We start from the raw sequence: 23,563 nt of genomic DNA, 5'->3' as shown, positions 1-23,563 counted from the left end.
ATATGCTTTTATTTACTTTCTTGCCTTTTTTTTTGTTTTGTTTTGCTGTGCTAGAAATCAAACCCAGGTCTTGTGTGTGCTCGGCCAGCGCTCTACCGCCAAGCTACATCCTTGACCTTTTTTTTTTTTTTTTTTTTTTTTTTTTTTTTTGGTGGTCCTGGGGTTCCTGGAAACCCTTCTACCTCCGGACTACACTCCCTGACCTATATTATATTTTTATTTGGAAACAAGGTCTCTTAAGCCAGCACGGCTGGCTTCGAACCTGCACGATCCTCCTGTCTCCGCCTCCCAAGCGCGGGGATTACAAGCGTGCGCCACCACGCCCTGCTTTGCTTTTTTTTTTTTAATTTTAATTTTTGTACTAGGACTAAAACCCAGGGGTATTCTACCTCTGGGCTACACCCCCAGCCCTGTTTTATCTTTCATTTGGAAACAGGGTCTCCCTAAGTTGCTGAGAGCCCAAGTACCTGAGGCTGGCTTCGAACCTGCAATCCTCCTGTCTCAGCCTCCCCGGTACTGGGATTACTATGTGTATCACCCACCACAGCTGGCGTTTTAGAAACACACTGTAAGACGGGAGGATGGTGCAGGTTCAAAGCCAGCCTCAGCTACTTAGTGAGGCTCTCAGCAAGTTAGTGAGACCCTGTTTCCAAATAAATATAAAATAGGTCTGGGAGTATAGGCTGGAGGTAGAAAGCCCCTGGGTTCTACCCCCAGTAACACACACACACACACACACACACACACACACACACACACACAGACATACTGGAAGCCTGGTGTGGTGGCATATGCTTGTAATCCCAGCATTTGAGAGGCTGAGACAGGAGGATTTGGATTTTGAGGTCAGCCTCAGCTACTTAGTGAGGCCCTTTGTAACCCAGTGAGACCCTGTTTCAAAATAAAGAATAAAAAATAGGGCTGGGGGTATAGCTCGGAGGTAGAATGCCCCTGGGTTCCATCCCCAGTGCCACAAAAAATCTGGGATGCTGGGCATGGTGGTACACACTTGTAATATCAGTTCTTGGGAAGCTGAGACAGGAGGATTGCAGGTTCGCGGCCAGCCTCAGCTACTTAATGAGGCCCCCCAACACCTTAGTGAGACCCTGTTTCAAAATAAAGAATAAGGCTAGAGTGTGGAGCTCAAAGGAGGTAGAATGACCCAAGGCTTAAATTGCCAATACCACACACGCAAAAGAAATCCAGGATCCCCGCATCGCGTGTTCTCGGGTGACCTTTACACCCGGGTCTGCAGAGGCAGAAGGCCTTACTGTGCACCCCTGAGCGGGAGGGGAGAGGCGGCCCCTGCCCTCTGGGTCCTGGACTAGGGTGCCCTTCGCACAGTCAGCTTACAGATGAAGAGGGGGTCCCCTGGGGTGGGATGGCGGCCACACACCGGGCTCGCTCTCGTTCCCCTGACCTCTTGGCTAACAAAAGCAGCGGTGATGCTGTCGCTGGTAATTTCAAGTACGCTAACAGTTTGTGTCTCTAGGTGTTAAAGGGTGTGAGCAGTGTTAGTGCCCCGCTGGAAGTCATTTCTTTTTATTTTTATTTTTTTTTGGTGGTCCTGGGGTTCCTGGAAGCCCTTCTACCTCCGGGCTACACTCCCAGACCTATTTTTAAATTTTTATTTGGAAACAGGGTCTCCTAAGCCAGCGCGCGCGGCTGGCTTCGAACCTGCGCGATCCTCCTGTCTCTGCCTCCCAAGCGCGGGGATGACAAGCGTGCGCCACCACGCCCGGCTGGAAGTCATTTCAAAAGCCCTTTTTGCAGCACGGAGAACATTAGACCGAGATGCCGGTGCCAGAGAGCAGATGGGAGGCGGCAGGCCCGGCGTGGCTGTGCGCTAATAGAGCGGCTCCATTCTGACAGATTTTTTTTGGTAATTAGGAAAGTGTAATGGCGGGTCTATGCTTATAAAATGGGAAGTGATGGCTTTAATATGCCTGCGAGCAGTCTGACGGGGCATGCAAGCATGCAGTCTGTGAGTGCAGCGGCGACACCCCATCCGTAAGAGGCAGGTGAGCAGCCGCACCTCGGGGCTGTCGGGTGCATGTGCCCGCACACGAGGCCCATGGCGCTGAGCGGCTGTTGAATCCACACCTGGGCACTCCTCGGAGGGACGGAGCAAGGGGATGCCGAGCCGGGCGCAGGAACACGCACACTTCCCTGCTCGCCATTCCTATTGCTCCGGCTGGCCGGGGTTGACGAGGCCTTTGGGGCTAAAAGCAGGACCCTGCTTTCCCTTCCCCCAGTGCAGTGGGATCCTCTGTCCTGTTCCTCCATCCGTTACTCCAGCTAAGGGGTAACAAATCCAGTTCAACAGTTTAACAATATTTCTTTAGCCAAGATAAATCGTTTTTCAAACTAAGAGTGGGGCTCCATCCTTTTTAATATTTATTTATTTATTTATTTATTGTGGTACTGGGGATGGACCCAGGGGCATTCGACCTCTGAGCTACACCCCCTGCCCTATTTTTTATTCTTTATTTTGAAACCGGGTCTCACTGAGTTGCAGAGGGCCTCACTAAGTAGCTGAGGCTGTCTGCGAACCGCGATCCTCCTGTCTTGGCCTCCCGAATGCTGGGATTACAAGCGTGCGCCACCATGCCCGGCTCTTAAAAAATATTTTAAATTTAATTCTGGTCTAAGATTTTGGAATTAGCAGTTTTTAAAATTAATTAATTATTTATTTTTGGTGTGTGTGGTACTAGGGATTGAACCCAGGAGCATTCTACCTCTGAGCTACACTCCCAGACCTATTTTTAATTCTGTATTTTGAAAGAGGGTCTTACTAAGTTGCAGAGGGCCTCACTAAGTAGCTGAGGCTGGCTTCGAACCGGTGATCTCCTGTCTCCCCCTCCCCAGTACTGGGATTACAAGCGTGCGCCACCACGCCGGGCTATCAGCAGTTTAGACTGGTCCTGAATATCTCAGGACCAGTATTTACATGGAAGAATTAAATCACCTTTTAAGTTTTCTTTCTGCCCACCTTTTATGTACCTTAATATTGTTGAGCTTGACGTGACTTTAATGACTTTTAGTTTCTTGGAAGGAGGGGCCTGGAGCTATTCTGCCGTAAGAAATCTAACAGATGGCCTGCGGGTTCTTCCTCGTAAGAACTCGTGGTTGGAGCCGGTAGAATGATAACAGGAATTCATGTGAGCATTGTTTCTACCCGGCTTTAGTCCTTTTTAAAATTTTATATCGATAAAATCGTTTCTATGCCATCCTTAATGTTTTTATGGGTTAGACCGAGGCTCACCAGAATTATTAATGTCAGCAATCAAGTTCCTTCCAGAGGAGTCTGCATGATTTATGAAGTCCATGGGTGGAGTAGACAAAATATGGTTTAGGTGTGTATGGCATGGAGTTAATTAATAAGGTGTCATTAAAAATAGCAATGGTAGCCGGGCGTGGTGGCGCACGCTTGTCATCCCCACGCTTGGGAGGCAGAGACAGGAGGATCGCGCAGGTTCGAAGCCAGCCACACGTGCTGGCTTAGGAGACCCTGTTTCCAAATAAAAAGTATAAAAATAGGTCTGGGAGTGTAGCCCGGAGGTAGAAGGGCTTCCAGGAACCCCAGTACCACCAAAAAAAAAAAAAAAAAAAAAAATAGCAATGGTAGCCGGGCGTGGTGGTTCACACTTGTAATACCAGTACTTGGGAGGCCCAGACAGGAGGTTCACAGGTTCTAGGACAGTCTCAGCAAGAAGACTTACCAACCTAGTGAGACCGTTTCAAAATAAAGTAGGACTGGGGGTGTAGCGTGGAGGTAGAATGCTCCCGGGTTCCATCCCCAACACACGCACCCAACACACACACAAAAAAGAAAAAACCAAAAAGATATTCTCCCCCTTTCACCCAGTTCTCCTGACCCTTTTACTATCCCCCTTTTGGTAACGATTTATTTATTTATTTTTTGCGGTCCTAGGGATGGTACCCAGGGGCATTCTATCTTCTATACTACACCCCAGCCTATTTTTATTCTTTTTTTTATTTTTTATTTTTATTTTTTTGAGGGTCTGGGGATGGAACCCAGAGGCATTCAACCTCTGAACTACACCCCCTGCCCTACTAGCATCTGCATGTGTCAGACCGTAGGAGACGCTGAGCAGAGCGCAGCATGGGCAGGCAGGACTGGCCCCTGGGGCTTCCTGCCAAGCAGAGAGGGCGAGGTGGTCCAGAGACTTGCTGGATTGGTCTGTCCAGTGTTCTGATGTTTTTGAAGAACTTTCTTTTGTGTGTGTGTGTGGTACCGGGAATGGAACCCAGGGGCATTCGACCCCCAAGCTACACCCCTAGCTCTGTGTTTTATTCTTTATTTTGAAACAGGGTCTCACTGAGTTGCAAAGGGCCTCACTAAGTAGCTCAAGCTGTTCGTGAACCAAAATCCTCCTGTCTTGGCCTCCAGAATGCTGGGGTGACAAGCGTGCGCCCCCGGCCCAGCTGGCTGAGGAACTTTCCTAATGGAAGTATTACATACATATGCAAAAGTGTACCGTTCTTAACATGTGCGGCTAGAGCGACCACACAACGTGTTTTGAACATTTTAGTTACCAATCTTGAAATACCAGGTCTGGTAATAGCTTCCCCCTGGGCCAGGGCGCCCGCCCCCGCTTGCCGCAGATGCCTTCGGCCTGCTCCCAGAATGCACTTGCACTAGAATCCCCAGTCGCTGGTCCAGTAGGAGGCCCAGGCGCCTGGGCAGAAGACGGGTTTGGGGGGGAATGGAGACCAGACACGAGGCCAGCCGAGGCATCGGGGGCATCAGCACGCCGGTCGGCCTCACCCGGGGCACAGGTGCCCTTCGTTTTGTTTTAGAATTCATTTTCTGTACTTTAATCTCTTCGAGGACGATGTTTTGTCTGTCTCAGTCTCTCCAAATAACACCGTTGATGGCTAAAAATGGAATCCACTACTTTGTATTTTAAAATGTACGGTTAAAACACCTGATAAGCGGATAGTCGAGGCTCCCTCCCAAGCCCTGACGCTGCCAGCCAGCCCCATTCTCAAAACGTGTATCTGATGTTATCACAGAGTGTATTTTAAAACGAGAGACATCTGCCTACCGGAGCTTATCTCCGCTGCACCTGCGCCCAGAAATCCGGGTGCCTACACACAGGAGCCATTGTTGCGAGGCTCTGCCGCTGACTCATCGTGCAGACTCTCCAGGAATTTGCTTTACATTTTAAAATTCTCTTTAAAAGATGTGTTTGGTTAGAAAGGAAACTAACCCCCACCCCCCAAAAAATAATAGACAACAACAAAAGCTGTACAACGGCGTGGAAGAAAGTTACGCTGTCCCCCTCTCTGGATGTAGCCACTCCCACCAGAGCCAGCCGCCGGCACCAGTTGCTTAGGAATCCCACGGATGCCTTCCACACTGGCGGGTGCCTGGCGCGCACATGGCCTCCCATCTCTCCGCCGATGGCGGGCCCCGCATGCCCCTCCGGCTCGCGTGCTCTTCTGAATGTGTCCAAGTGCGTCTGCTGGCAGCGGGCTGCGCTCTGGTACTCCTCTCTTGGCTCTGAACGCTTGACACCTGAGCCAGCTGCTTCCTGAACGCTTAGGGTTACAATCTTCCTACTACAGACACCACCAGGAACACCCTGTCCGTGTGTTTGAACACCCTGTCCGTGTGTTTGTGCGCATGGGTGCACACGTCCCTAAAAAACGAGCTCCTAGGGTTGGCATTGGGAAGTCAGGAAGGTGCGCGCACCGTTTTGTGTTTTGTGCAGCACTCCTAAGAGAGTATCACGTTCCTTCAGCGTATGCGAATGCATTTCCCAGCACTCTTATCAACACTTTTTTGGGGGGTGCAAGGAACTGAACTGAGAGGCATTCTACCTCTGAGCTGTATCCCCAGCTCTATTTTCTTTTCTTTTACTTATTTATTTTTCTTTGTGTGGTACTAAGGATTGAACCCGGGGGCATTCTACCTCCAATCTACGCCCTATTTTTATTCTTTATTTTGACACGGGGTCTCACTGAGTTACCGAGGGCCTCACTAAGTAGCTGAGGCTGGCTGTGAACCTGTGATCCTCCTGTCTCAGCCTCCCGAGTGCTGGGATGACAAGCGTGCGTTCAGTACCCTTTTTGTACGAGAGCAAATGAGTGTGGTCCTGCTTATGGTCCTAGAAAACAACCAGGGGCCAGCTGGTCACTTGAACTTACACGCCGTCCTTCTCGTTGCAGACGAGGTCATCCGCAAGCGGCTCCTGATCGACGGAGATGGCGCCGGAGACGACCGCAGAATCAACCTCCTGGTGAAGAGCTTCAGCAAGTGGTGCCACTCTGGGCCCCAGGAGGAGGGGTCGGTCGTCGCGCTCCTGGCCAGCGCCCTCTTCCTCCCTCGCCTTCCCATTAGGATGAATCGAATGTAGATCTCTTCCCTGGCCTGCTCTTCGGAGGGCTCTTAGGTTCATCAAACACGCAGAACGCGGAGAGAAGAAGAAATGAGATGAGAGTCAGGCTCCTTAGTTTGCTCACTTTTAAATATTTACTTAAACAAAATAAAATAGCCGAATGAAATTTTCTTCTGTATTAATGAGTTAATAGAAAGTTGTTGCTACAACACACACACACACACACACACACACACACACACACACTTATGCACTAGGTTTTTTTTTTGTTGTTGTTGTTTTGGTATTAGAAATTGAACTCGAACCTGCGATCCTTCTTTCTCAACCTACCAGTACTAGGATGGATCACAGTCATGTACCACCAAGTGCAGCTATATTTACTTTTTTTTTTTTTTGCGGGTCTGGGGATGGAACCCTGCAGCATTCGACCTCTGAGCTACACCCCCTGCCCTATTTTTTATTCTTTATTTTTAAACAGGCTCTCACTGAGTTGCATTGGGCCTCACTAAGCAGCTGAGGCTGGCCGCGAACCGCGATCCTCCGGTCTCAGCCTCCCGAATGCCGGGATGACAAGCGTGCGCGCCTGTATTTACTTTTTTAGCAGAAAATTTTTCCTCAATTAGAGGCTTCATTTTCCACATGAATAAGTAACTGTACTATGTAGAATAAAAAAGTTGTGAGAACAGAATCAACAAGACGAGCAGCTCTTTAGTCAACATATTTTTTAAGTAATTTAGACCATTCAAATTTGATTTACGCCTCTTATTAATAAGAACAACAGTCCCATCTGGCATTCGTAACTAAAGCCGTTTCTAAAGTCAAACATACCGCATTTGGAAAAAGAGAACCTGAGATGAATATTCTAAGTTATTTAAAATAACATAGTATTTGTCTGCGAGCTCGGTGTGATTTAACGAGGAGCTCTCTGCCCGGATCGTGACAGCTGAGCTCCGGCGGTCCACAAACGCTTTCTCTCCCGTTTATTCTCTTCCACTAGGTACAGCCAGTACCAGCGGATGCTGAGCACGCTGTGTCAGTGCGAGTTCTCCATGGGCAAGACTTTGCTGGTGTATGATATGAACCTCAGAGAGATGGAAAACTATGAGAAAATCTACAAGGAAATAGGTAAAGAAACGCAAAGTAACGGACGCTTAAGACCTAAAGGGGGAAATATCTGCTAACGGGTTTCCTTGGTTGGGGATAAAATAACAATTATTGTGTATCAATAGAATATAGACGGAAAATGTTAGCTAAAAAAAAAATGTGTTGCTTGGGAGTACAGCTTTTTTTTAATGCCAGTGTCCGTTTTGTTGGCAATGGGATTTCAATTTGAAGACACATTTTAAAATTGAAAACGGATGGAGATTACGCATGTTCCAACTTTAATAATGAAAAAACCTTTTTCTATAGAATGCAGCATTGCTGGCGCACACGAAAAAATCGCTGAGTGCAAAAAGCAGATTCTTCAAGCAAAACGAATCCGAAAAAATCGCCAGGGTAAGGGCTTTGGGAGCCTTAGTGTGAAGCCGTACCATCGACTCGTATTTTCATGCAGTTTTTAATGTTGTGAGGTCAAGTCTGCCGCCAGCATTCATTTAATTTACACACACACAAAAAAAAAAGAATTAGGAGCCACATTTTAAAATAAAGGAAGGTTGTGCTGAAAAATGCTTTTACTGAAATATATTAATTATCTAAGTACTCTTTAGTATTAATTTTTTTCTGTCTTTAGACCCGTTTGCCTAAATAATGGCATGGTAAATCAGCAAAGATCATTTACATAAGTACACTAGATTTAAGATTTTGTTTGATTATGGGTCTACTTTAAAAAATGAATTTAAGCCAGGCGTGGTGGCGCATGCTTGTAACCCCCACGCTTGGGAGGCTGAGGCAGGAGGATCGCGCAGGTTCGAAGCCAGCCTCGGCAGCTTAGTGAGACCCTCGGCAACGTAGTGAGACCCTGTTTCCAAATAGTATAAAATAGGTTTGAGAGTGTATCCCGGGGATAGAAAGTCCCTGTGTTCCATCCACAATACCACAAAAAATAAAACAAAATAAAATAATGAAATAAAATAAAATAAATGAATTTAGCCAGGCGTAGTGGTGCACGCTTGTAATCCCAAAATTCGGGAGGAGACAGGAGGATCACAGGTACTTAGTGAGAGCACTCTGCAATTTAGTGAGACCTTGTTTCAAAATAAAGAATAAAAAACAGGGCTGGAGGTGTAGCTCAGAGGTAGATTGTCCTGGGTTTTTTTTTTTTTTACTGCAAAAAAAAAAAAAAAAGAATTTAGACCTAGTGGGTCTTTATAAAGTACAAAGCAAGCAAATATTTGCAGGATGCTTAAATATATAATAAGAAAAAGGTTGAAGTTTGCTTTTGCTCTAATCTCCTTTGTTTTAAAGAATCCACTAATTTAACCTTAACAATTAATTTAAATTAGGCCGGGCGTGGTGGTGCACGCTTGTAATCCCCGCGCTTGGGAGGCTGAGACAGGAGGATCGCACGGGTTCGAAGCCAGCCTCAGCTACTTAGTGAGGCTCTCAGCAACTTAGTGAGACCCTGTTTCCAAATAAAATATAAAATGGGTCTGGGAGTATAGCCTGGAGGTAGAAAGCCCCTGGGTTCCACCCCCACTACCACCAAAAAAAAAAAAAAAAAATAATAATAATTTAAATTAGGGTATTTACTGATTTTAAAACAACTCATTAAGCCAGACGTGGTGGTGCACGCTTGTAATCCCTGCACTTAGGAGGTAGAGACAGGAGGATTGCACAGGTTTGAAGCCAGCCTTGCTGGCTTAAGAGACCCTGTTTCCAAATAAAATATAAAATAGGTCTGGGAGTGTAGCCCGGAGGTAGAAGGGTTCCATCCCAAGTACCACCAAAAAAAAAAAAAAAGAAAGAAAAAACTCATTAAGACAGAAAATAATTTTAATGATAGGATTATTCATATACATATATATTGTTTATATAATATATTCACATATGTTGCTCCTCTATGCAAATTGGAGAAAGTAAAAATTTAAAAATGTATAATCACAACCATGATAATTTATAAATAAAAAACTAGAAGAAAAGAGAAACTGTCAGTGGTGTTTGGCAGTTGTGGGTATTTATGGCCTAAGCCTTCCTTTTGTTTTATACTGATAACACATTATTTTGGAATGCAAAAATATTTTAAAAAACATATGCTGTGTTTTAAAACACTGAACTTCACTTATTTTTGTGCTACTGGGGGTGGAACCCAGGGGCCTTCTACCTGTAAGCCATACCTCCAGGCCTATTTTCTATTTTATTTGGAAACAGGGTCTCACTGAGTTGTTGAGAACCTCACTCAGCTGCTGAGGCTGGCTTCGAACCCTTGCGGTCCTCCTGTCTCAGCCTCCCAAGCGCAGGGATGACAAGTGTGCGCCACCACGCCCGGCTTGAACGTCCCTTTCTAATGAGCCAATTGAGATGAAGTTCACTTTCCCCTTTTTGGGCATTCTTTTTTTTTTTTAATCCTTTATTTTGAAACAGATTTCACTAAATTGCGGCGGGCCTCACTAAGTAGCTGAGGCTGGCTGTGAACCTGTGATCCTCCTGTCTCAGCCTCCCAAGTCCTGGGATGACAAGTATCCGCCATCGTGCCTGGCTTATTTTCCTTTTTAAAAGGCGTCTTTAGCCGGGCGTGGTGGGGCCTGCTTGTAATCCCAGCAAAGTATAAAATAGGTGTGGGAGTATAGCCCGGAGGTAGAAAAGCCCCTGGGTTCCACCCCCAGTAACACACACACTCACACATTCACACACACACACGCGCGCGCGCGCTGTCTTTAGCCGGGCACACTCACGCTCGCGCACACACACTTCCACCTCAGCGAGTAGATCCTTCTCAGAGCCGTCCCCAGATGCTCCACGGACACTCAGCCCATCACCTCCCTCGCTGGTCCTCTGCGGCCGCTCCTGGCCCAGGTCAGCTCGGCCGGTCGCTGTGTTCTGGGCGAGTCCAGAACACAGAGGCCTGTCATGCCTCTGAAAGCGAGCAGGAGCGACCCGTGATGTTCCACGCGGAGTGTGCGTAGCCCCTGTTCAAAGAAAGCTTACTTCGGTGAACATTCTGTGTCTTTCAGAGTACGACGCTTTGGCCAAAGTGATCCAGCACCACCCGGACCGGCACGAGACCCTGAAGTAAGACCGCAGCGCCGCTCTGCAGAGCTGGCCTTTCCGCGCCGCGGGCCGGCTCTCCTGTGCTCTCCTGTGCTTTTAACCCAAGATTGAACCCAGGGGCATCGACCTCTGAGACATGCTCCGGGCCCTCTCGCTGTGTTGCCGAGGCTGGCCTTGAACCTGTGATTCTCCTGGCTCAGCCTCCCGAGCACTGAGATTACAATATCCCGCCACCACGCCCGGCTTATACATTTCCTTTTTATAGAAATATATGTGTCAAGACGAAGTATTGATGTCTCCAGTATTATATATCCTAATATTGCATGGTTAGATCTTTATCTCCTTTCAACCTTACTACCTATAGGTCTAAAATTGCCGGGCGTGGTGGCGCACGCTTGTAATCCCCGCGCTGGGGAGGCGGAGACAGGAGGATCGCGCAGGTTCGAGGCCAGCCGCGCGCGCGCTGGCTTAGGAGACCCTGTTTCCAAATAAAAATGTAAAAATAGGTCTGGGAGTGTAGCCCGGAGATAGAAGGGCTTCCAGGAACCCCAGTACCACCAAAAAAAATAATAAAATAAAATAAATGCACGGAATGTGTCCCAGTGGGAAAGTGAATGAATGGAGTATATTCTGTCCATAAGATACGATTCTCACTGCCGTGGAGAAAAAGAGTACGCTTGGAAAACACTGATCCCAAAACAAAATCAGTGAAAAGAAAGATGGCCTGAATTTTACCTTGTTCCTAATTTTCCAAAATATATACAGAATAAATACCATTTATAAAAGTTACGGTCCCTCTCCCAAATATTATAATGTATATTATTCAGAAATACAAATATATCCTTAAAAAGGGATCGGAATGGTGCTTACCTGAGTCAGCGCTGGAGAAGGGAATGGAGATGGAGGCCAGGGGGTGAGGTTCAAAGGGTGTTTCTAGGGCTGGGCGTGGTGGCGCAGGCATGCTTGTCATCCCCGCGCTTGGGTGGCGGAATTAGGAGGATCGCGCAGGTGCTTAAGAGACCCTGTTTCCCAATTAAAAAAAAAAAAAAAACAGTGTAAAAATGGGTCTGGGCGTGCAGCCCAGAGGTAGAAGGGTCTCCAGGAACCCCACTACCACCAAAGGGTGTTTCTATTAATCAGTGTTATTTCATTAACGCAAAGAAAAACTTGGAGTTAGTATGCCAAAAATGAAGGGGTCTTCTTGAGTCTGGGTACTTTATTTAATCTGTTTACCTGTACTTAAAACTCTATCTAAACCTCTCATGTATAGCTATATTGCAGAGAGTTCATATTTAGGAGTTCAGAGCAAGTTCTGTGCGTGAAAGTCTCACCGTGCTGGAGTATTATAATTCCTTGTCCATTTTTGATCTTTCAGTGCTATTTAGTACCTAGAAAGTTTGATATTAATTACAAATCCCGTTCCCCCACGCAGTGAGATGTAACTTGTTTTGCTTTGGATTTTTTCCGTTTTCAGGGAACTTGAGGCTCTGGGAAAGGAATTAGAGCACCTTTCGCATATTAAAGAAAGCGTTGAAGATAAGGTATCTGTGCAGCGCCCTTTGCACTATACCTGTGCGCCTGCGCGTGCTCGTAGAGTAACTTGTCTAAGTTTTTCTTCTTGTTGACACAGCTGGAATTGAGACGGAAACAATTTCATGTTCTTCTTAGTACCATCCACGAGCTGCAGCAGACGCTGGAAAGTAAGTAGAAGTTGTCTTGGAATGAATGCTTGGGAAGATTATAGTGCCCGGCGCGGTGGCCACGCTTGTCATCCCCGCGCTTGGGAGGCGGAGACAGGAGGATGGCGCGGGTTCGAAGCCAGCCGCGCGCGCTGGCTTAGGAGACCCTGTTTCCAAATAAAAATGTAAAATGGGTCTGGGAGTGTAGCCCGGAGGTAGAAGGGCTTCCAGGAACCCCAGTACCACCAAAATGAAAAAAGAAAATCTAAATGACTGACTAAGAGGAGCGCCTTTTGGAACAGCCACGAGAGAGGGTCACCTCATGTTCCCAACAGAAGTGTTGCCGGGTGGCGGAGGCGCGCACTATTGTGTTCAACTGAGCATATGCGGACACTCATGATTTGTAGTTAATAGTGTGTTTTAAATATACATCTAGGATGCCGGGCGTGGCGGCGCACGCTTGTAATCCCCGCGCTTGGGAGGCGGAGACAGGAGGATCGCGCAGGTTCGAAGCCAGCCGCGCGCGCTGGCTTAGGAGACCCTGTTTCCAAATAAAAATGTAAAAATAGGTCTGGGAGTGTAGCCCGGAGGTAGAAGGGCTTCCAGGAACCCCAGTACCACCAAAAAAAAAAAAAAAAAAAAAATACATCTAGGGGTTTAAATAAAACTTCAATGATGCTAGACAGGGCATTTATCTTGTTTTTTTATAGTCTGTTATGGTAAAGTAATGATTCTGGACCCAGGCAGGCGCTGACGATCAGTCTCTACCTAGATCATTTGCCTACCGGAGGATGGCGGCTCTCTGGAGGAACCGGAGGCTTACTCTTTGTATCAGTTGGAGCCCACTGGGAATCTCTGTGTTACTTGATCTGTGATTGCTTAAAAAAAAACAAGCCCAAGATCTGGATTTATTTATTTTTTTATTTATTATTTTATTTATTTATTTATTTAGCAGTTCTGGGGATGGAACCCAGGGCCATTCTACCTCCGAACTACGCCCCGATCCCGAGTTTTTATTCTTTACTTTGAAACCGGGTCTCACTGAGTTGCGGAGGGCCTCACTCAGTAGCCGAGGCTGGCCGCGAACCGCGATCCTCTGGCCTCAGCCTCCCGAAGGCTGGGGTGACAAGCACGCGCCACCACGCCGACTTTGGATTTATTTATTTATTTAGTGAATTCTCACACACAAATTTAAAATTTGATTTAACTAGCAAACGACAGCAAAGCAGCACCTACCAAACCAAAACATTTTTGCAGGCCGTCCCAGTCACGGGCTGCACTTCTTGCCCTCCTTGCTTTAAATATATTGGCTAATAAAAAAAATCAAATTGTTTTTATGTATGTGGTGCATAGAAACTTGGGCACACGAGACTTAGGCCTTGTGTTTCTTCCTCACTTACAGACGACGAGAAGCTGTCAGAGGTCGAAGAAGCTCAAGAAACCAGGACGGAAGCAGATCCGAAGCCGTAGCCGGGCTGACCACTCGGCGTGCCCGGGACGGCGACAGGGCCGCGGGCCCTCAGCGTGTCAGCGTGTTGTGCAGGGAAGGACTTTGCTTTCAGCATGAATGTTCATCTCATTAGTATGCCTTCACACAGAGAAACAAGGCTTCAGCGTATCTGTTTGTATTGCAATGCAGTTTTTTTATGTAAAAGGTAGGAGACAGTATCCAGAAATGTTTAATAAACTGTCTTCAAGCTGGATGTTTGTCCCTCAGCATTCCAGGCAGTTTTATTTGTTTGTTTGTTTTGTGGTACTGGGGGTGGAACCCAGGGTATTCTAGAGCCCTCTTTTTTATTCTTTATTTTGAAACAGGGTCTCACTGAGTTGCAGAGGGCCTCACTAAGTAGCCGAGGCTGGCCCCGAACCGCGATCCTCCGGCCTCAGCCTCCCGAATGCTGGGGTGACGAGCGTGCCCCCGCCCGGCTGGTCTTTTGATACTTCTTTTACTTTCTCCTGGCAGGTCATGGGAGAAACTTATTTGCAGAATTGCTGTGTCCTGACAAGTGTTTCTATTTTCCATCATCAGTATGGATTACGGGGCCAACTTTGACTTCTGTGGACTCAGAATTCAAAATCAGTTTTTGAAAATGGGTGTTTTTTCTTAAAGGGCCCAAGCAGAATATTATAAACCTGACCCTCCCATGGGTTAATTCACTAAGATGTATCAACAGATCAAAATCTCCTGCCACGTGTGGTGGCGCACTCTTACAATCTGAGCATTGGGAGGCTGAGATGGAGGAGTGTAGTTCGCCTACAGCCTCGGCTACTTGGGCCCTTCGCAACTCAGTGAGACCCTGTTTCAAAAAGAAAAGGATTAAGCCGGGCGTGGTGGTGCACGCTTGTCATTCCCGCGCTTGGGAGGCAGAGACAGGAGACCCTGTTTCCAAATATAAAAAAATGTAAAAATAGGTCTGGGAGTGTAGCCCGGAGGTAGAAGGGCTTCCAGGAACCCCAGTACCACCAAAAAAAAAAAAAAAAAAAAAAAAAGGATTAAGCCGGGCGTGGTGGCGCACGCTTGTCATCCCCGCGCTTGGGAGGTGGAGACAGGAGGATCACGCAGGTTCGAGGCCAGTCGTGCTGGCTTAAGAGACCCTGTTCCCAAATTAAAAAAAAACACATAAAATAGGTCTGGGAATGTAGGCTGGAGAAGGGTTTCCAGGAACCCCAGTGCCACCAAAAAAATAAAAGGAAAAAAAAATAGGGCTGGGGGTACCTCTCGGAGGTTGAATGCCCCTGGGTACCATTCCCAGTACCGCCAAAAAAAAAAAAAAGCTCTACAAAGAGGGCTGTTAATGTAGACAGAAACAAAATCAGGAGCAGCAGCAGGTGAAAGGGAAGCACACGTTCCTCAGCCTGTACTTCCTCCGGGTCCTCGTGGAGACCCTCTGGAACTGCTTGGAAGACTGAAGGATCTCATCTCCCAGGAACTCGCACTGCTGCAGCTCCGCGTGCCTCTGGGCCAGGAGTTGCCTGGATTTATCAGCCACCGTTTCTATGAGGTCGTCCACCTATGGCAGAGGCGAAACCGGGCACGGGAGACCTGTCAAAACCAGAGAGAGACGCTTCCTTTGCCAGAGAGATGAGTTCCAGAAACGTGGACATTTTGCAAGTCCCAAAGTATTATTCTAATTCAAGGCGGAGCAAACAGAGCTTGAAAGCAAACATTTACCACCCAGTGGCAAAGAGTAGGTCATAGCTTCTCAGAGGGAGCCGCTGTGCCTGCCTGCATCGTGATAGGATCTGCTTACTATTTATCAGGCACACAGCGCCATCCCAGCGCCCTTAGCAAACCCGGAGCCCCTCGGGACACCCCCCAGGAACATGGTTTCTTAACGCTGACTGTAGTTACATCGCACGTCCCAGCTGCGTGTGCAGCTGAGCCGGGTCCCGTGCAGCCCTGGCCCACTACCTGCATCTGAAGTTCTCCCACTGTAAAGTCTGATTTTCGAAGGATGCTCTCCACGCCACGTTTCTTTTTCTTAAGGGCTGGAAAGTGCGCTCTTTTCTTGGCTGAATATGGCACCTGTTGTAAAAAAAAAAAAAGGCCCCAAACACAGCTGATTAGGAAATGGCACCCTTAGCTCTGCACTGGCACTTAAATAAGAATCCTGGTCCCTCCCTCGGACATCCTCTTAGCAAGTAAACCCGGGCTGCGGGGCAGCGTGGCGTTGGAGACCTGTATCGGTATTGTTCTCCACGCCCCGCGTATCTCCTTTGTGCCCCGTGCCCCAGAAAGCTCATTAGCACAGGCGCCAGTTGTTACCTTGGTCTCGCTGCAGGTGTCCTTATTTTGTGACTTCAAGCCTCAGAAGAAAGCTGTGGTACTTTCTCCCACAGTCCCCAGCTCACCGGCTGTAGGTATCCGTGTGCTAAACGTGTTGCCCTCGGAAGCCCTTCCGAGGTCACGGCTCCTGGCTAATATGTCCTTTTTAGACTTACCGGGCTCACTCTTCTTTCCCGGGTGCTTAATAATTAGCACGAGGACTATTGTCAAAATTGCACAGTAGGATTTGGGAGCACATCAGGGTCGTACCCTTTGCTCAACAAAGGAAATAGAATCTGCTGTGTCTCTGCTGCCCGGCCAGCTTGCCCGGGGCCCAAACGCCCAGGGCAGGGCCTTCTCTATTTTCTCTCTGGGCAAACCTACTGTTCTTTGTACTAAGCCTCTACCCACACTGGGTAGTTACTAAGTTTTTTTCTGTGTCCACTGACTATAGCTGTTGGAGAGTCTGGTGCTTAGACACCAGGATCGCCTGGAGCTACGGGGCCTGGAGGGACAGGCCTTTGATACAGAGGGCACCTCTTCCCAGCCTCTGTGGGCTGCCCTGAGGAGGTGCGGGCAGCCTTGGGTCTCCAAATCTTATTTTTCTTTTGTTTTTTGTTTGCTTGTTTGTTCTGATACTGGAAGTGAAACCCAGGGGCATTCTAGGCTAGCTTAGAACCTGCCATTTGGTTGTCTCAGCCTCCCAAGTACTGGGATTATACCCAGTCAAATCTGTTTAGTTTTCAAAAGAAAGTTGAAAATCGAGATTTTTAAAATTTTTGAAATATCCTCATTTTGAGCCAGGTGTGGTGGTGCACACTTGTAATCCTAGTGTTTGGGAGGCTGAGACAGGAGGATTGCAGGTTCAAGGCCAGCCTCAGCTACTACTTAGTGAAGCCCTTTCCAGTGACACCCCTTTTCAAAAATGGGGCTGGGGGTGTAGCTCAGGTAGAATGCCCCTGAGTTCACTCTCCAGTACCACACAAAAAAATTGAAATATCCTAATTTTTTTTTTTGTGTGTGTGGGGGGTTTGGGGATGGAACTCAGGGGCATTCAACCTCGGAGCTACACCCCCTGCCCTATTTTTTTTCTTTATTTTGAAACCAGGTCTCGCTGAGTTGCAGAGGGCCTCACTAAGTGGCTGAGGCTGTCCACGAACCGTGATCCTCCGGTCTCAGCCTCCCGAATGCTGGGATGACAAGCGTGCGCCACCACGCCTGGCTGAAATATCCTAATTTTTTATAATGTGAATGATTAAAAAGCTAAACAAGACCCTCCATAAACAGTTGACATTTAATTTCTTTTGATGCCCAGAAATTCTTATTTAATTAGAGCCAAGTTTATATTATCTTTTTTTATTAAGAAAGCTTTACCATGGTGGGACACACTTGTAATCCCAGTAGTTGGGAGGCTGAGACAGGAGGATCGCAGGTTCTCAGCCAGCCTCAGCAACTTAGTGAGACCCTGTTTCAAAATAAAGAATAAAAATAGGGCTGGGAGTATAGCTCAGAGGCAGAATGCCCCTGGGCTCCATCCGCAGCACCATACACCACACAACAAAAAAGATAACTGAGTTGACATATTTTTCCTTTTTCCTTGGTGCATTATGATTACATGTGATAGCGAGATCCCCCATCGAAGCCTCCCACGTACTGGATTACAAGCCTGCACCGTCACACCCGGCTTCCAGTCAATTCTGTACCAGTATTGGGAAGAGGCATCAAAATGTATTAAGGTGCTGGTATACTTGGTTGGAAAATTGCTTTGATAATTTCCAAAATGTGAAATATAGTCAGAGCCTAGGTGCTGCGCAGGCGCTCAGGCAGGGAGGGGGCGGCAGCGGTTACAAGGCAGAGGTCCTCTCTGTCTTTGCCCTTCATTAACCTATAGTAAAGGCCTTAGAGTCAACTGAAGCCGTTAGCCCTAAAACTACAATAGAGGCAACAGGTGCCTCAGTTTACCTCCTCTCCTCTGGGATCTGGCCTGGGCATAGGAAAGGTAAACTTTGTGTGCGGCTTCAAAGCACCCTAGTTGATGAGCAACCAATACTGCCCAGTACAATAGAGCCGAGGGCCAGGTGGATTCTTGACCCTTGCACTTAGTAGTGCACTGTCCGGAGACCAAGAGGCACCACCTGGCTAAGGAATAAGTAACTAGCCCATTGCCCTGGTAACGCTGATGAGAAAGATACCAATACAAAGTCTATTTAAAGGTTGGGGTCCCCAAAAGGGGCCGGAGTTCCATTTTCGGGCTCCCCGGCATGCGGGCCAGCACGCTGCTTTTTTTTCTCTTCTCTATTTCCTACCTATCTATTTCCTACTAATTTTGTACTAAAGGTTTGTTAAAGCTGCACTGAGCGGCCCGTTAATTTTTCTATTCAACCAACCTTAGTTGAATAAGAAAAAGAACCCCCACCATTTCAAACCGTAACAAATTCACTTTTAATTTTAACCAAAAAAAAAAAAAATTAAAAAAATTAAATTCAGCCTCTCGGCCGCACATTTCCAAGTCTCAGAAGCCGCACACGGCCAGTGGCTACTTGAGTAGACGATGAGCACGTGCGTGCTCTTAGAACCTTTATTGGCTATCACGGATCTCGTGAACTCCTCTCCCCACCTCTGCACGGATGGAGCAGATGGCTACGATGCTAACGTGGCATTTGAGTAGTACAGTAAGTCAGTACCGAGCAAACAGTTGCCCAGATGGTGGGAGAAACTGCACAGTCTGAGCCTCGTAGTACAGGAGTCTGGCCCGGAAAACCCTCTCTCTCTCTCCCTTCCTTCCTTTCTCTCTCCCTTTCTCTCTCCCTTTCTCTCTCTCTCTCTCTCTCCCTTTCTCTCTCTCTCTCTCTCTCATTGGTGAAGGGACATCCGCAGCCAATTTAAAGGGGGACCGGGCGTGGTGGCGCACGCTTGTCATCCCCGCGCTTGGGAGGCTGAGACAGGAGGATCGCACGGGTTCGAAGCCAGCCTCGGCTACTTAGTGAGGCTCTCGGCAACCTAGTGAGACCCTGTTTCCAAATAAAATATAAAAAAGGTCTGAGAGTATAGCCCGGAGGTAGAAGGCGTCTGGGTTTCATCCCCAGTACCACCAAAAAAATAAATAAATAAAGGGGAACTTAGCATAGGTGAGCACCGTTTTTTTTGTTTGTTTGTTTTTGTTTTTGTTTTTGTTTTTTTGCAAAACCCACAGCCACCAAAACGGAATTAATCCACAGAGTTATATTTGTTTTTGCATTGATACCTTTGGCAGCCCTGAGGGGAGAGATGCCACAGAGAGCCGCCTGGTGGTCCTCCTGGCCCGGAGCAGAGTGTCTCCTTGCCTTATCTCCTCTGTCTCTGCTTCCACAAGGTCAAGTTGTATCCTCGCTAGAGAAAGAAGAAGAAAAGGGGGCCTGTGAGGACCACAACTGCAAACACAGCTTCCCACCGTCAAGGTGCTGGGAAGCCGGCGACTGCAGCTGCGCCTACAGATGCTTGCGTTTTGCTTTGTTCTAGAAATTCAACCCAGGGGCATTCTACCTCCCAGCTCTACCCCCAGCCCTATTTTTTTAGTCTTTATTTTGAAACAGGGTCTCACTGAGTTGCAGAGGGCCTCGCTAAGTAGCTGAGGCTGGCCGCGGAACCGCGATCCTCCTGTCTCGGCCTCCCGAATGCTGGGATGACAAGCGTGCGTCATCACGCCCGGCTTAGTTTTTTTTTTTTTTCTTCCCTGTTTTGAAACAGTCTTGCTAAGTTGCTGAGTGCCTCACTAAATTGCTGAAGTTGAGCCGGGAATGATGGTGCATGCTTGTAATCCAGTACTGGGGAGTCTGAGACAGGAGGATTGCAGGTTCAAAGCCAGCCTCAGTAACTTAGTGAAACCCTGTTTCTAAAATAAAAGAATAAAACAGAGCTGGAGGTATAGTTTGGAGGTTTGGAGGTAGAAGACCCCTGGGTTCCATTCCCAGTAAAACACACACACACACACACACACACACACACACACACACACACACACAATCTATGTGGTCAAAACAAGATCATGTCATTTTCTATAAAAGGTGCTGAACTTGACGTTACCCTCCTTTTATTAAAAAAAGGTGGGGAGCCGGGCGTGGTGGCGCAGGCTTGTAATTCCCACGCTTGGGAGGCTGAGACAGGAGGATCGTACAGGTTCAAAGCCAGCCTCAGCTACTTAGGCTCTCAGCAACTTAGTGAGACCCTGTTTCCAAGAAAAGTAGAAAATAGGTCTGGGAGTATACCCCGGAGGTAGTACCACAAAAAATAAATTAAAAAAGGTGGGGGGAGCCGGGTGTGGTCGCTTATTATCCCAGTACTTGGGAGGCTGAGACAGAAGGATCACAGGTTTGCTGAGAGCCTTGGCTCCTTAGTGAGGCCCTCTACAACTCAGTGAGACCCTGTTTCAAAACAAAGAATCAAAAATAGGGCTGGGGGTGTGGCGTGAAGATAGAATGCCCCTGGGTTCCGTTACGGTTTAAACGGTGCCAAGGGCTCCTTTTCTTATTCAACTAAAGTTTGTTGAACAGAACAATTAAAACTAATAGGCTGCTCCGTGCAGCCTTAATAAATATTACAAAATCAGTAGGAAATAGAGAAGGAAAAAGCAGCGTGCTGGCACGCACGCTGGAGAGCCCGAAAATGGAACTCTGCCCCTTCTGGGACCCCAGCCCTTGGGCAGATTTAGTATTGGTATGTTCTCATCAGCGTGGCCAAGGCAACGGGCCAGGCGGTGCCTCTGTCTCCGGACAGCGCGCTTACTAAGTGGGGGCTCGAGAATCCCCTGCCTTCGCCTCTATGTATTGGGCAGCGTTGTTCGCTCATCAACTGGGGTGCTTCCGAGCAGCACATGGACTCACCTTTCCTACACCCAGGCCGGGCCACAGAGAGAGGAGGTCAACAGAGGCAGTCATTGCCTCTCTGTGTTTTTAGGCTAAAGGCTTCGATTGTCTCTAAGGCTTCTACTCTAGGTTAATCATTAGAACGAAGGGCAGAGAGAGAGAGCGAGGGACTCTGCAATGTAGCAGCTGCGCCCCTCCCTGCCCGAGCGCCCGCGCAGCACCCAGGCCCTCACTGCTTTTCACATTTTGGCAATGAATACCAAAGCCATTTTCCACTACCGGTAGAGGTTCCATCCCCACTACGGCAAAAAAAAAAGAAAAAAAAAAGTGGTGGTGGGGGATGAAAATGAGGATTTTGCTTGATGCAGCTGCAGTGAGGCGGCCACTGGAGGAGAGGATTTGTGGCTGGCCGCGACTCGGGCTATGGTCCGCCGGGCAGCGCCTAGAGGGTCTTGTGTGCCAAAGGCCCCTGCCGCGGACGCGCGCGCACACACACACACACACACACACACACACACACACACGCGCACACACACACACACACACACACGCGGCCTGTGTCACCGCCTCTAGCTGAGCGCAGGAAGTGTGCCCTCAGGCCCTGGCCTCTGTCCTCACCTCAGAGGACAGGGTCTCCGCCCCAGGCAGGTGCAGGACCTGGAAGCTCTGGGGGGCACGGGGCGGGGCTAAGGGCTCACTTATGACCCGGAAAGGGGCGGGGCCTATGCCCCTGAGGGCACGCCCCCAGAGACCCAAGCACCTCCTGCAGCCTCTGCCTGGGGGCTGCTCCGCCTGCCCTGTGGCTTTTGGGAGGCAGTCAGCATCAGCCTAAGCCTTTCTTTCTTTCTTTCTTTCTTTCTTTCTTTCTTTCTTTCTTTCTTTCTTTCTTTCTTTCTTTCTTTCTTTCTCTCTCTGTACTGGGGATGGAACCCAGGGTCATTCTACCGCTCAGCTTTACCCCCAGCCCTATTTTTTTTATTCTTAAAAATTTTTTTTAAAATTTTTTTGCAGTACTGGGGATGGGACCCAGGGGCATTCTACCTCTGAGCTACACCCCCAGCCCTACTTTTTAGTCTTTATTTTGAAACAGGGTCTCAGTGAGTTGCAAAGGGCCTCACTAAGCAGTAGCTGAGGCTGTCGGCGAACCGCGATCCTCCTGTCTCAGCCTCCCAAGTGCTGGGATTACAAGTATGCCCCACCGCGCCTGGCTTTTTTTTTTTTTTTTTTTTTTTAATTTTGACACAGGGTCTCGCCACACTGCCGAGGCCTAACCTCAAACCTGTGATCCCCCTGTCTCCGCCTCCCAGGTCCTGGGATTACAGGTGTGCGCACCACCAGCTCACCTGGCCGAGGCTCATGATAACTGGCTGTTAATTACCATTCTGGGGCTTCCTGGCCCTGGGTTTGGTGAAGAGCTTGGAGGAAGGCAGCCCCTGGACGATCCGAGGCAGGAGGCCGGCGCTGGGTGGCTGGCCCCTGTCACCGTGGGGCAGCAGCCTCCCGAGAGCGACCTTCGCCCTCTTGATCAGGTTTCTTTTCGGGCTTTGCCGGCTGTCATCAAACGCCACGTCGCTCTCACTGGACGAGTCCTCTCCAGGGACCAGCACGTTCTGCTTCAACAGGTTGGTAGACACGGCCCTGCGCCACCTCAACGCAATAAAAGCAAGGTGCATGGAGGACGCTGACACGTGCACAAGGGGGGATCTAGGTTTATGAGATCAAAGCGTCCAAGGTGAACACATTATAGGCCTCCAAAACATGAACACCAAAGAATCAAATCACGGGTAATATTTTTTTTCCCCATACCAGGATAGAACCCAGGGACATTCAACCCCCAGCCCTGTTTTCTATTCTTTATTTTGAAACCGGGTCTCACTGAGTTGCAGAGGGCCTCACTAAGTAGCTGAGGCTGTTCGCGAACCGCGATCCTCCAGGTCTCAGCCTCCCGAATGCCGGGATTACGAGCGTGCGCCACCGCGCCCGGCTCTCAAGAGTCCTTTTTTTGGGTGAGTAGTATTCCGCTGAATAGATGTGTCTCAGTTTGTATGAAGCCTTCACTCATCAAAGGATATTCCAGTTGTTTCCAGCTTGGGGCTGTTGTGGACAAATCTCCTATAAACATTTGTGTATAGACTTTTGTGTGAACATAAACCTTCATTTCTCAGAGTAAAATCCCAGCTATGGGCCGGGCACGATGGCGCACGCTTGTAATCTCAGTACTTGGGAGGCTGAGACAGGAGGATTGCAGGTTGGTGACCAACCTCAGCTAATTAGTGAGGCCCTCCGCAACTCAGTGAGACCTTGTTTTCAAAATAAGGAATAAAATAATAGGGCTAGAGGGGGTAGCTGAAAGGTAGAATGTCCCTGGGTTCAACCCCCTGTACCTCAAAACAGAATGAAAGCAAGAAAGAACAAAAAAAAAAAAGAAAGAAAGAAGGAAAGAAGGAAAGAAAGAAAGAAGGAAAGAGATGTTACCTTCTCAAATCATCACAGGATTTTGTTCAGTGAAGAAAAATAATCCCCCAACTCTCATTCAACAGCAAAGAAAAAGTCTCCACTCCCTACCTTTCAATCCCTTTCCTTTTGAACAGGCCATTTTTCTTCCTGGGTTGCTGGAACCTTCGATGCTGGCCAACTTTCCCATCGGCAACCTTACGGGCTTCTGGTAAATACAGCGGAGAACGGTCCATCGCTGTCACTTTTGCCCGTGGTGGCCCGGTTTGGATTTCTTCAGCCCTCGGGCTTCAGAATTTCCAGTGA

The 23,563-nt window shown here is 48.2% G+C and overlaps 2 protein-coding genes across 3 annotated transcripts; one reads left to right on the top strand and one right to left on the bottom strand.

The window, feature by feature from the left end:
- Positions 1–6,203: 6,203 nt before the first annotated feature.
- On the top strand, positions 6,204–13,666 carry THOC7 (THO complex subunit 7; the record flags this gene model as incomplete). Of its 2 annotated transcripts, none has more annotated exons than XM_080715804.1 (7): positions 6,204–6,289; positions 7,372–7,493; positions 7,779–7,865; positions 10,481–10,538; positions 11,992–12,058; positions 12,148–12,217; positions 13,599–13,666. In XM_080715804.1, exons 2-7 carry the CDS (start codon positions 7,385–7,387, stop codon positions 13,664–13,666), a joined length of 459 nt encoding a protein of 152 aa, XP_080571930.1. In that variant the 5' UTR covers positions 6,204–6,289; positions 7,372–7,384. The 2 variants fall into 2 exon arrangements, with proteins under 2 accessions (XP_080571930.1, XP_080571929.1); XM_080715803.1 differs by having other exon boundaries at positions 7,366–7,493.
- Positions 13,667–15,009: 1,343 nt separating this feature from the next.
- On the bottom strand, positions 15,010–23,493 carry LOC308276744 (uncharacterized protein C3orf49; the record flags this gene model as incomplete). Its single annotated transcript, XM_080715584.1, has 5 exons — positions 15,010–15,207; positions 15,609–15,722; positions 19,207–19,331; positions 22,182–22,450; positions 23,369–23,493. 5 exons carry the CDS (start codon positions 23,491–23,493, stop codon positions 15,010–15,012), a joined length of 831 nt encoding a protein of 276 aa, XP_080571710.1.
- Positions 23,494–23,563: the final 70 nt, after the last annotated feature.

The sequence above is a fragment of the Muscardinus avellanarius genome (genome assembly GCF_963383645.1).
Source record: "Muscardinus avellanarius genome assembly, chromosome: 18".
Taxonomy (NCBI): domain Eukaryota; kingdom Metazoa; phylum Chordata; class Mammalia; order Rodentia; family Gliridae; genus Muscardinus; species Muscardinus avellanarius.
This window is presented reverse-complemented; position numbering and strand designations above follow the sequence as displayed.